The sequence below is a fragment of the Cebus imitator genome, unplaced genomic scaffold (genome assembly GCF_001604975.1).
Source record: "Cebus imitator isolate Cc_AM_T3 unplaced genomic scaffold, Cebus_imitator-1.0 Scaffold54, whole genome shotgun sequence".
Taxonomy (NCBI): domain Eukaryota; kingdom Metazoa; phylum Chordata; class Mammalia; order Primates; family Cebidae; genus Cebus; species Cebus imitator.
The window spans coordinates 5,344,799-5,356,059 of record NW_016107369.1 but is presented as its reverse complement, the minus strand read 5'-3'; the positions used below and the strand labels follow the sequence as shown (position 1 = coordinate 5,356,059).

Genomic DNA, 11,261 nt, shown 5'->3' with positions numbered 1-11,261 from the left:
TTTTTAGTAGAGACGGGGTTTCACCATGTTGACCAGGATGGTCTCGATCTCTTGACCTCGTGATCCACCCGCCTCGGCCTCCCAAAGTGCTGGGATTACAGGCTTGAGCCACCGCACCCGGCCATTAGTTTTTGTATTTTTTAAATCTCCCTATGTTGCCTAGTCTTTTGTTATTCTTTTTTTATTGTATTTATTTATTATTATTTTTTGAGATGAAGTCTCACTCTCTCGCCCAGGCTGGAGTGCAGTGGCATGATCTTGGCTCACTGCAACCTCTGCCTCCGGGGTTCAAGCGATTCTACTGCCTCAGCCTCCCAAGTAGCTGGAATTACAAGCGCGCGCCACCATACCCAGCTAATTTTTTGTAGAGACAGGGGTTTCACCATGTTAGCCAAGATGGTCTCGAACTCCTGACCTTGTGATCCGCCCACCACAGCCTCCCAAAGTGCTGGGATTACAGACGTGAGCCACCACACCTGGCCTGTTTTATTTTATTTTATTTTAGACGGAGTCTTGTTCTGTCACCCAGGCTGGAGTGCAGTGGCATGATCTTGGCTCACTGCAACCTCCGCCTCCCGGGTTCAAGAGATTCTCCTGCCTCAGCCTCCTGAGTAGCTGGGATTACAGGCATGCACCACCATGCCCAGATAATTTTTGTATTTTTAGTAGAGATGGGTTTTTGCCATGTTGGTCAGGCTGGTCTTGAACTCCTGACCTCAGGTGATCTCCCTGTCTCGGGCTCCCAAAGTGTTGGGATTACAGGCATGAGCCACTGTGCCCAGCTGCTTTGTTATTCTTTGACTTGCTTCTTGACCTATAGATATACCCTGGCAGGGCCAGGACCAGGGTAAGGCAAGCAGGACCCTGTCAGACCCTGAGAATGGCCTCCTTGCACGCTGTGCCCTTTCTCAGTACACGTAGGTCCACCTCATTCCTGTTGACTCCTGCATAGTATTCTATGGTAGAAATGAAACACAACTAACCATTTCCCTCTTAATGAACCTTTAGGTTGTTTTCAATTTCTAGCTGTTACTAAAATGCTGTGTTGACATCCTAATAGATGGTTGTTTTTGTTTTTGTTTTTGTTTTTGAGATGGAGTCTCACTCTGTCTCCCAGGCTGGAGTGCAATGGTGTGATCTCGACTCACTGCAACCTCCGCTTCCTGGGTTCAAGTGATTCTCCTGCCTCTGCCTCCCGAGTAGCTGGGATTACAGGCATGCACCACCACGCCCAGCTAATTTTGTATTTTTAGTAGAGATGGGGTTTCACCATGTTGGTCAGGCTGATCTCAAATTCCTGACCTCAGGTGATCCACCCACCTTGGCCTCCCAAAGTGCCGGGATTACAGACATGAGCCACCATGCCCAGCAGGACTTCGCTTCTTGTGTGTGATTTTCGGCCTTTCAAGTAGAATATAACACCTTGGCTAGTTTATTGTTGTCTGTGTGGATTTTTTCTTTTTCATTGTCTTGGTTCATGGTATTACCACCATGTATTGCTTTTTCCAGGGCCAACTCTAATGGATTTCTCTCCACCAACCTCTCGATTCTAAAATTCTATAAATAGAAATTAATTCATTTGGTCCCACCGCACAGTTATGTGGGAGAGACTATTAATCCTTCTTAGCCATTTATACCTTAACATGAGTGAATTTCTAATCCTTTCCAGAGAGCTGGTTTTGAAAGAGGAGACAGGGAAGAAGCGTGAATGCACTAAGCCCTGATTAAGGGGAAGCCACCCTACACTATCACCTTAGAAAAGCTCTCTCACATGGGTATCAGGATTTAGGTGCAATAATGTTCTTGGCAGCATTGTTCATAATAGACTTCAGCCAGAAACAATCCTATCTATCGAGACTAGAATGAAAGAGATGCATCGTAATGGATTCATACATACAGCAATGAAAATGAGTGACCTACGGGGATAGCCAGTGAATTTGAGTTTGTTGTTTGAATCCCACAAACATAACATTAAGAGAAAGAAGCATGATACAGAAGAATGTACACAGTGGGAATCCACACATATAAAATTCAAATGCAGGTGGTAGATTATAAAGAATAAGAAGGAATTAACATCATGAAAGTTAGGATAGGCCAGGCGCAGTGGCTCACACCTGTAATCCCAGCACTTTGGGATGCCGAGGCAGGTAGATCACTTGAGGTTAGTAGTTCGAGACCAGCCTGGCCAACATGGAGAAACCCCGTCTCTACTAAAAATACAAAAATTAGCCACGCATGGTGGCGGGCAGCCATAGTCTCAGCTACTTGGGAGGCCGAGATAGGAGAATCACTTGAACCTAGGAGGCGGAGGTTGCAGTGAGCCGAGATTGCATCACTGCACTCCAGCCTGGGCGACAGCGTGAGACTCCATCTCAAAAAAATTAAAAAAAGAAGAAAGTAAGTTAGGATAATGGTAATTCTGATAGGAGGGAGATGGTTGTGATCATTCAGGGGATGCACAGGGAACTTCTTGGATGCTAATTATTACGATTTCTTTTCTTTTTAAGACAGGGTCTTGCTCTGTTGCCCAGGCTTGAGTGCAATAGCACAATCACAACTCACTGTAGCCTCGACCTTCCAGGCTCAAATGATCCTCTCGCCACAGCCCTCCAAGTAGCTGGGACTACAGGCGCATGTCACCATGCCCAGTAATTTTAAAATTTTTTGTAGAGACGAGACATCACTTTGTTGCCTAGTCTGGTCTTGAACTGCTGGGATCAAGCAATCCTCCGGCCTTGGCCTCCAACGTGCTGGGATTACAAGTGTAAGCCGCCATGCTTGGCCATAATTATTTCTTGACCTGAGTGTTGGTTACACAGCAGGCTGCTTTGTAATTATTTTTCAAACTATCCAAATATATTCTATACATTTTTCTTTTTTGAGACAGAGTCGCTCTGGCGGGAGTGCAGTAGCTCAATCTTGGCTCACTGAAACTTCCGCCTCCAGGGTTCAAGCAATTCTCCTGCATCAGCTTCCTGAGTAGCTGGGACTACACGTGTGGGCCACCACTTCTGGCTAATTTTTTTGTATTTTTAGTAGAGACGGGGTTTCACCATGTTGGCCAGGCTGGTCTTGAACTCCTGACCTCAGATGATCCGGTCAGCTAGGCCTCTCAAAGAGCTGAGTTTATAGGCATGAGCCACCAGCCTTCTATGCGTTTTTCTATATGTATGTTGTATTTTACTATTTTGAAAAGCAAAAATAAAGGAAGAAAGAAAAGGAGGGAAAGCGAAAGGAAGAAAGTAAAAAAGAAAGGAAGGAAGAAAAGAGAGAAAGGAGGGAGAGAAGAAGGGAAGGAAGGAAAGGAATGCCAGCTTCTTGAATCAGACTCTTTTGTTTGTATAGCTAATCCAGACCAGGTTCTGGGAGACCTGGAGGAGAAGTGGTCAGGTTTTTGGCACATAGCGTCAGTGAATAATCAGCTGTGCTAGGTACTGCCAAATGCTTTTCCAAGTGACTGAATCCAGTGTATTCTCTCCCCAACCATGTATGAGTTCCCATTATTACACATCCTCTTTACCATTTGATAGCATCAGATGTAGACATCTTATTGTTGTTTTAAGTTGCATTCTCCTGCTAATTAACAAAGTTGAGCTTCTTTTATTTTTTTTTTCTGAGACAGAGTCTCGCTCTGTCACCCAGGCTGAAGTGCAGCGATGTGATCTCGGTTCACTGCAACCTCTGCCTCCTGTGTTCAAGCAGTTCTGTGTCAGCCTCCCAAGTAGCTGGGACTATAGGCGCGTGCCACCACGCCCAGCTAATTTTTTTTTTTTTTTTTTTAATTTTTAGTAGTGACGGAGTTTCACCATGTTAGCCAGCATGGTCTCGATCTCTTGACCTTGTGATCTGTGCACCTTGGCCTCCTAGAGTGCTAGGACTATAGGCATAAGCCACTGTGTCAGGCAGATCATCTTTTAAATATATTTTTCACCTTTTGTGAAATCCCCATTTTTTCCTAATGTATTTGTTTGTTTGTTTGTTTTTCTATGAATTCATTGGATTAAGCATATACTTTGGATATTAGGGCTTTGCTGGTTGAAAATGTCTTTTTGATGGCTTGTTGCCTGTGTTTTTACAAGTGGGAAGGGTGGAGGCAGCAGGGGCCCAACACCTCTGAATTCCTTTGCCCATTGTTTGGGTGCCTTGGGGAATTTGCTCAGCCTTCATGGGCAGTGGCTGCCCTTTCTGATGCAACTAGGAGTTTCTGGCACCACGACCAGAGGCTCTCCTCTCCCCTCAAGAGGCAAGCTGCCCAGGAAGCCAGGGAGGCCCCTGTGAGAATGACAGTGCATGCTGCGCAGGCAGGGCCTGTTTTGGGTTTTCTTTCCTCCTACTCTCTTCCATTAGCAGAGAAAATGGAGTTTGGGCGCTGTGTCAACCACGTAAACTTTTACTCATACATCAGTGCAGAAAAGAACAAAATAGGAAAGGACTTCGTGATCCACCAATTTCTGCAGCCCTTTTTACTAGCCTGGATTTTGTCTAGGAAACAATAGTAGAGGCTACCTAAGAACATGAATGCAACCGTGCCAGGGCAGAGAGAGAAGTTCCCATTTTGCTAGGGTGCAGGCACATCACCTGCATCAGCATGTGAAGCCAACATAAAGAATTTCACGCCCTTTCTCTCTTCCTCGGCGCTGCCTACGGAGGTAGCAGCGATCTCCTCCTCGGCATCATGGCCGCCCTTAGACCCCTTGTGAAACCCAAGATCGTCAAAAAGAGAACCAAGTTCATCCCGCACCAGTCAGACCGATATGTCAAAATTCAGCGTAACTGGCGGAAACCCAGAGGTATTGACAACAGGGTTCGTAGAAGGTTCAAGGGCCAGATCTTGATGCCTAACATTGGTTATGGGAGCAACAAGAAAACAAAGCACATGCTGCCCAGTGGCTTCCGAAAGTTCCTGGTCCACAACGTCAAGGAGCTGGAAGTGCTGCTGATGTGCAACAAATCTTACTGTGCTGAGATCGCTCACAATGTTTCCTCCAAGAACCGCAAAGCCATTGTGGAAAGGGCTGCCCAGCTGGCCATCAGAGTCACCAACCCCAATGCCAGGCTGCGCAGTGAAGAAAATGAGTAGACAGCTTATGTGCACATTTTGTGTTTAAATAAAACTGGCATCTTCCTTAAAAAAAAAAAAGAATTTCACTAATGGGCTTGGAGGTCATGAGCAACCCTGCCTAAAATATCTATCTGAATAAGGGACTGGCTCCCAGCAGGAAGTGAGGGGTAACTGAGTTGCTTCTATTAGCCCTTTCCTATTATGCTATGCTAATTCTCTCTGAGCCGAGGCTTGGCTGGTGAGGAGGGCATGGTGGATCCTGAATTAATTATCATTTAAACCATTTTTGCATGTGACAGGGACAATAATTTTTGAGGTATAATTAGTCAATTTCTCCTTGCCTCCCCAATCCCATTCCTTCCCCAACCCCAGCCTCTTGAGGAAACTTTTGGTTTGTGAGTTACAGAGACTCCAACATTTGTGGACCAGTACGGACTTGAGGGTAGGAGATAGTGGCGGGGGTCGGGGGAGAGAGAAAGAATGAATCCACAGGGCCACAGGGGTGTTTCGGCCTTTGGGGAACTGAAGACAGATTTAAACAATTTCCTTAAGAGGGGAACTTTTAAGGTAAAGAACCTGCTGTTGCTTGAATAAGGTAGCTCTTTCCTCATTCAACCTTCTGAAGGAGGTTTATTTTTATTTTATTTGAGACAGGGTCTCCCTCTGTTACCCAGGCTGGAGTGCAGTGGTGCCACAAGACTCACTGGAGCCTCAACCTCCTGGGCTCAAGTGATCCTTCTGCCTCCAAGTAGCTGAGACTATATAGGCTCATGCCACCACATCTGGCTAATTTATATATATATACATATTTATTTTATTTTTTAATTTTTTGGTAGAGACAGGGTTTCACCGTGTTTCCCAGGCTGGTCTTGAACTCCTGGGCTCTACAGATCCGCCTGCCTCGGCTACCCAAAATGCTGGGATTACCTGAGATTTAGTAAAAGTTTTGTTACTTTCAAGGTTGTTTGCAGTCAAATTTGCATTTCTTTTGACCAAGATGCAGCTCTGATGTAGGCCTTGGGAAGGAGATGGGGGTTCAGATGTATGAGGGTGACACTGGTGTGCTTCTCTTTATCTGCTCAGCATCATCTTAAACACAAACAACATTTATTCATCTGGTGTAGTTGCACAGGATGTAAAATTGTTGAAAACCTGGGACCCTTGGGACCTCCTCCCAAAATTCCCCACAGGCACAGCCAGAAGACTGCCCCAACTCTAAGACCTGTGACTACTTGGGTGTGAGTATCTCCCTGTTATACCCGTAGATGACTTTTGAATCTAAGGGCAGATCTTTAGATTTAACTTCATCTGGTCAGGAGCAGTGGCTTACACCTGTAATCCCAGCACTTTGGGAGGCCAAGGCTGGCAGATCAATCACTTGAGGTCAGGGGTTCAAGACCAGCCTGGCCAACATGGTGAAAGCCCATCTTCACTAAAAATACAAAAATTAGCTGGGTGTGGTGACATGTACCCGTAATCCCAGCTAAACTGGGAAGCAGGAGAATCACTTGAACCTGGGAGATGGAGGTTGCAGTGAGCCAAGATAACACCACTTTACTCCAACCTGGGTGACATCACTGACATTTCAGCCTCTGTCTCAAAAAATGAAAGAAAATAAAATGTAAATAAATAACTAAATTTAACTTTATCAGGTTCAGTCCATTGTTCCATCTTATGAGGTCTGTTTTAGGTTGGGTTTTCTCAGACGCCAGCCCTGAGATAAGGATTTGACTTTGGGAGGCTGAGTCTGAAGGACTGCTTGAACCCAGGAGTCTGAGACTCAGCCAGGGGAACATAGGGAGACCCTGTCTCTACAAATTTTTTTTTTTTTTTTTAATTAGCCAGGCATAGTAGATCACGCCTGTAGTCCAAGGTATTCAGGATGCTGAGGCGGAAGGATTACTTGGGCCCAGGAGGTCGAGGCTGCGGTGAGCCATGATCTCACCATTGCACTCCAGCAACAGAGAGATACCGTGTCTCAAAAAAAGGAAAAAAAAGATTTGAATGCAAATAGTATATTTGGGAAGCATCCCAGGAAGCATCAGTGGGAGCTGGAGGAATGGCGGGCCCAGCTGCCACCCTACACTAACAAGGGGAGCCAGCAAAGCAGTCATGATGTGTGAAGCCACTGCTTCATTTCTGCCTTCCAAATCGCATGCAATCGCCTGCAATCTTTCACTTGTGGCCAAGCGTAACTCATACACTATGGGGGAGGGAATTCTGGGAAATGTAGCTCCAGTTGCTCTATATCTGCACGACTTCACCGATGAATGCACAGAGAGAACCAGTCTCAGTCCCCAGGCACTGATGAATGCACAGAGAGAACCAGTCTCAGTCCCCAGGCACTGATGAATGCACAGAGAGAACCAGTCTCAGTCCCCAGGCACTGATGAATGCATAGAGAAAACTAACCTCAGTCCCCAGGGGTGGACATGCAGAACAGGTTTTTTTGTTTTCCAGATCAATTGAGTTTCTGCCTCTGTGCCCCAGTCAGACAGGCTGACAAAATATTTAACTTTGGTCATTCCTAGTGTTTGACACTTTACAATCAGGCAGATTCCATAGTCTTACCCAATTCCAAGTTGGAAGTGGCCTTCTGACATTGAGTCATGCCTGGCTATTGAAGATCCCCACTGAGACATTGTCCCTTTCCCAGTAGCCCCTTCAGGTCTGCTGACACCTTTGTTTCTACACCCACTTGGGACATGAGACTTGTTTGCAAGACTGAGGGCCCCAATTCCTTTAGTCTCTGAGGTTTTGCCACCTCACTGGGGCCCTGCGAGGAAACCAGGACTGAAGGAAATACGTTCCCTTCAACTTTCTTTTTTTTTTTTTGAGACAGAGTTTCGCTCTTGTTACCCAGGCTGGAGTGCAATGGCGCGATCTCGGCTCACCGCAACCTCCGCCTCCTGGGTTCAGGCAATTCTCCTGCCTCAGCCTCCTGAGTAGCTGGGACTACAGGCACGCGCCACCATGCCCAGCTAATTTTTTGTATTTTTAGTAGAGACGGGGTTTCACCATGTTGACCAGGATGGTCTCGATCTCTTGACCTTGTGATCCGCCCGCCTCGGCCTCCCAAAGTGCTGGGATTACAGGCTTGAGCCACTGCGCCCGGCCCCAACTTTCTTTTTTTTGAGACACGGTCTCACTCTGCTGACCAGGCTGGAGTGCGTTGGCGCCATCTCGGCTCATTGCAACATTTGCCTCCCGTGGTCAAGCAATTCTCCTGCCTCAGCCTCCCGAGTAGCTGGGATTACAGGTGCCCGCCACCATGCCCAGCTAATTTTTGTATTTTTAGTAGAGACGGGGTTTCACCATGTTGGCCAGGCTGGCCTCGAGCTCCTAGCCTCAAGTGATCCATCTGCCTCAGCCTCCCAAAATGCTGGGATTACAGGCATGAGCCACTGCACCTGGCCCCCTTCAACTTTCTTAAAGACACTTCTGTAAAACTCTTGAACCTTTTCCTTCTCTCCTCCTTGCATTTCTACCGCAAACCTCCTACATTCTCCTAAGGACTTAGTAAAAAAGAACAGAAAAGATTCTATCCCTTTTCTTATTAATCTTTTGTTATAGGAATGTCAGCCATGAACCTAGCAATGAATGAGGAAAGACATTACTTTTCTCCCCTATGGACGCATAAATAAAAAAGATACATTAAAAAAAAAAAAAAGTTCAATGGATCTCACAAGCATGGCCACCTATATACCTGGCCCACACAGGCTGACCCCTGGGAAGCACCAAAGCAGCTGGATTTAAGGAAAGTCTTATCAGACCTCTGGGTCTAAACAAGCTGCAGAATTAAAGGCACCCCAGGGAGGCTGACTTTTATAAAGCAAATCCAGGAAGAAAAAGAAGCACGCTTTCAGGTGTTCCAATTTGCGACATGCTTTGAGCTGGATTTAATGCTGTTCTTTACAGTAAGAGGTGAGGTACTGTGTGTACATACATACTTGGTATGTGGGGACTGTGTGTGTACCAGGGTCTAAGACAGGGATTTCAAAACTGTAGCAGCACAGGCACCATAAAACATAGAGAGCCTTGGCCGGGCCTAGTGGCTCATGACTGTAATCCCAGCATTTTGGGAGGCTGAGGTGTGTAGATCACCTGAGGTCAGGAGTTCGAGACCAGCCTAGCCAACATGATGAAAACCCATCTCTACTAAAAATACAAAATAAATTAGCCAGGCATGTTGATGGGTGCCTGTAATCCCAGCTACTTCGGAAGCTGAGGCAGGGGATTCGCTTGAACCCGGGAGGTGGAGTTTACAGTGAGCCGAAATCGCGTCACTGCACTCCAGCCTGGGCAGCAAGAGTGAAGCTGTGTCTTATGAAAAAATAATTTAAAAAAAGAACATAGAGAGTCATGTTGGATGACTACATGATCGACAGAAACCCACTGTCCCCTAAAGAGCTACTTAACAAGAGTTTCTTCTTGCTGAATCTTAAAGTATAAAAATCTTTAATAATTTACTCACAGGAATATAACTCCAGACACACAAAACCCATCTTTATTCATGTGTTTGTCTATCCACTTTGATGATGCACCTGTCATTTAGCTGTTTCTCAACATGATGTTCAGCAGGTGGCTGCTTATTAGTCCTTTTTCAACTAGTTCCTGAAAATAGTGGCTTAATTGAACGTTCTCCCTGTGAGTAATTTCCTACTATTGTCAAGGATTTGGTTGCTCCTTGTGTTTTAGACCAGTTGCACTTGACACCCTTTCAATTCACTTTCATTTCTGATTTTGTTATGCACAGACCTCTCCTCCCCCGACCAAGGTACATCTTCTGCCTCCCACACAGAAGGTACATCTTCTGCCTCCCAACACATCTACCCAGTGGCACTGTGCTATCTGTCAGAAGATATCATTATAATATCAGCCTAATGGATTTCGTGTTCAGGTTGGTGAAATGGTGAAATCAACTGAAAGAGGTATGTTTATAAGGAGATCAGAAGAAATAGAGGATGGGCCAGGCACGGTGGCTCATCTCTGTAATCTCAGCATTTTGGGAGGCCAAGGCAGGCAGATCACCTGAGGTCAGGAGTTTGAGACCAGCCTGGACAACATGGTGAAACCCTGTCTCTACTAAACATGCAAAAAAATAGCTGGGCATTGTGGCACATGCCTGTAGTCCCAGCTACTCAGGAGGCTGAGGCATGAGAATTACTTGAACCAGGCAGTTGGAGGTTGCAGTGGCTGGGATCGTGCCACTGTACTCCAGCCTGAAAAAAAAAGAAGAAATGAAGAATGACTATAGTTGTGAATAGATAACTGGTGAAAAACCTGAGTTTGCTGTTCATTTGACACATGTTGTTCACATGCACACCAGTGAGTGTACGGGAGGAAAAATGCTTCCCTCCACTCTTCTAGGCTCCTTGGCTGGTTTGTGAATGTAATTGACATGACAGTAACAGAAAAAACACAATTTTATGTATGCATGCACAAGAGTCCCTCAAAATATAAGACTCAAGGAGAGGGCCAGACAATCCAGATTTGGGTATCATCCTCAGCAATGGAAAGGAATAGGGGTTTGGGGCTTCTGGAGATGAATAGAGACAAATGATGGGAATATATATATTTTATATATTATGTAATATGTACATTATATACTACAGTTTGAACATCCTTTATTCAAAATGTTTGGGACCAGAAGAGATTTGGATATGGGAATGTGAGGGGAGAAAATGTATGGGGAAGATTGGGCATGGGTAGCTCACTCCTGTAATCCCAGCACTTTGGGAGGCCGAGGCAGGTAGATCACCTGAGGTCAGGAGTTCGAGACCAGCCTTACCAATATGGTGAAACCCCTGTCTCTACTAAAAATACAAAAATTAGCCAGGCGTGGTGGCACACACCTGTAATCCCAGCTGCTTGGGAGGCTGAGGCAGGAAAATTGCTTGAACCCGGGAGGCAGAGGTTGCAATGAGCTGACATTGTGTCACTGCACTCTAGCCTGGGTGACAGAGTGAGACACTGACTGAAAAAAAAAAATATATATATATATATATATTTATGGGGAATAATAAAGGTTGCCTTGTTTTGCCGATACAGGTCTCTCAGGTGATAAAAGTGATCTCAAAATAGTTCTCTTCCTGGTACAGATATTTTTACTAATGAAAATTTTCTTTATAAATATAAATTTCCTTTACAAAAGGGGAAAATTATACTTTAGGCAATTGCAGAGGAAGTAAAGAGAGTT

General features: G+C 45.4%; 1 protein-coding gene across 1 annotated transcript; it reads left to right on the top strand.

Moving 5' to 3' along the window:
- Window positions 1–4,620: 4,620 nt before the first annotated feature.
- Window positions 4,621–5,140, top strand: LOC108304482 (60S ribosomal protein L32-like). Its single transcript, XM_037738585.1, has one exon. The coding sequence runs from the start codon at window positions 4,676–4,678 to the stop codon at window positions 5,078–5,080; it is 405 nt and encodes a 134-aa protein (XP_037594513.1). The 5' UTR covers window positions 4,621–4,675; the 3' UTR covers window positions 5,081–5,140.
- The last annotated feature ends 6,121 nt before the right edge of the window (window positions 5,141–11,261 follow it).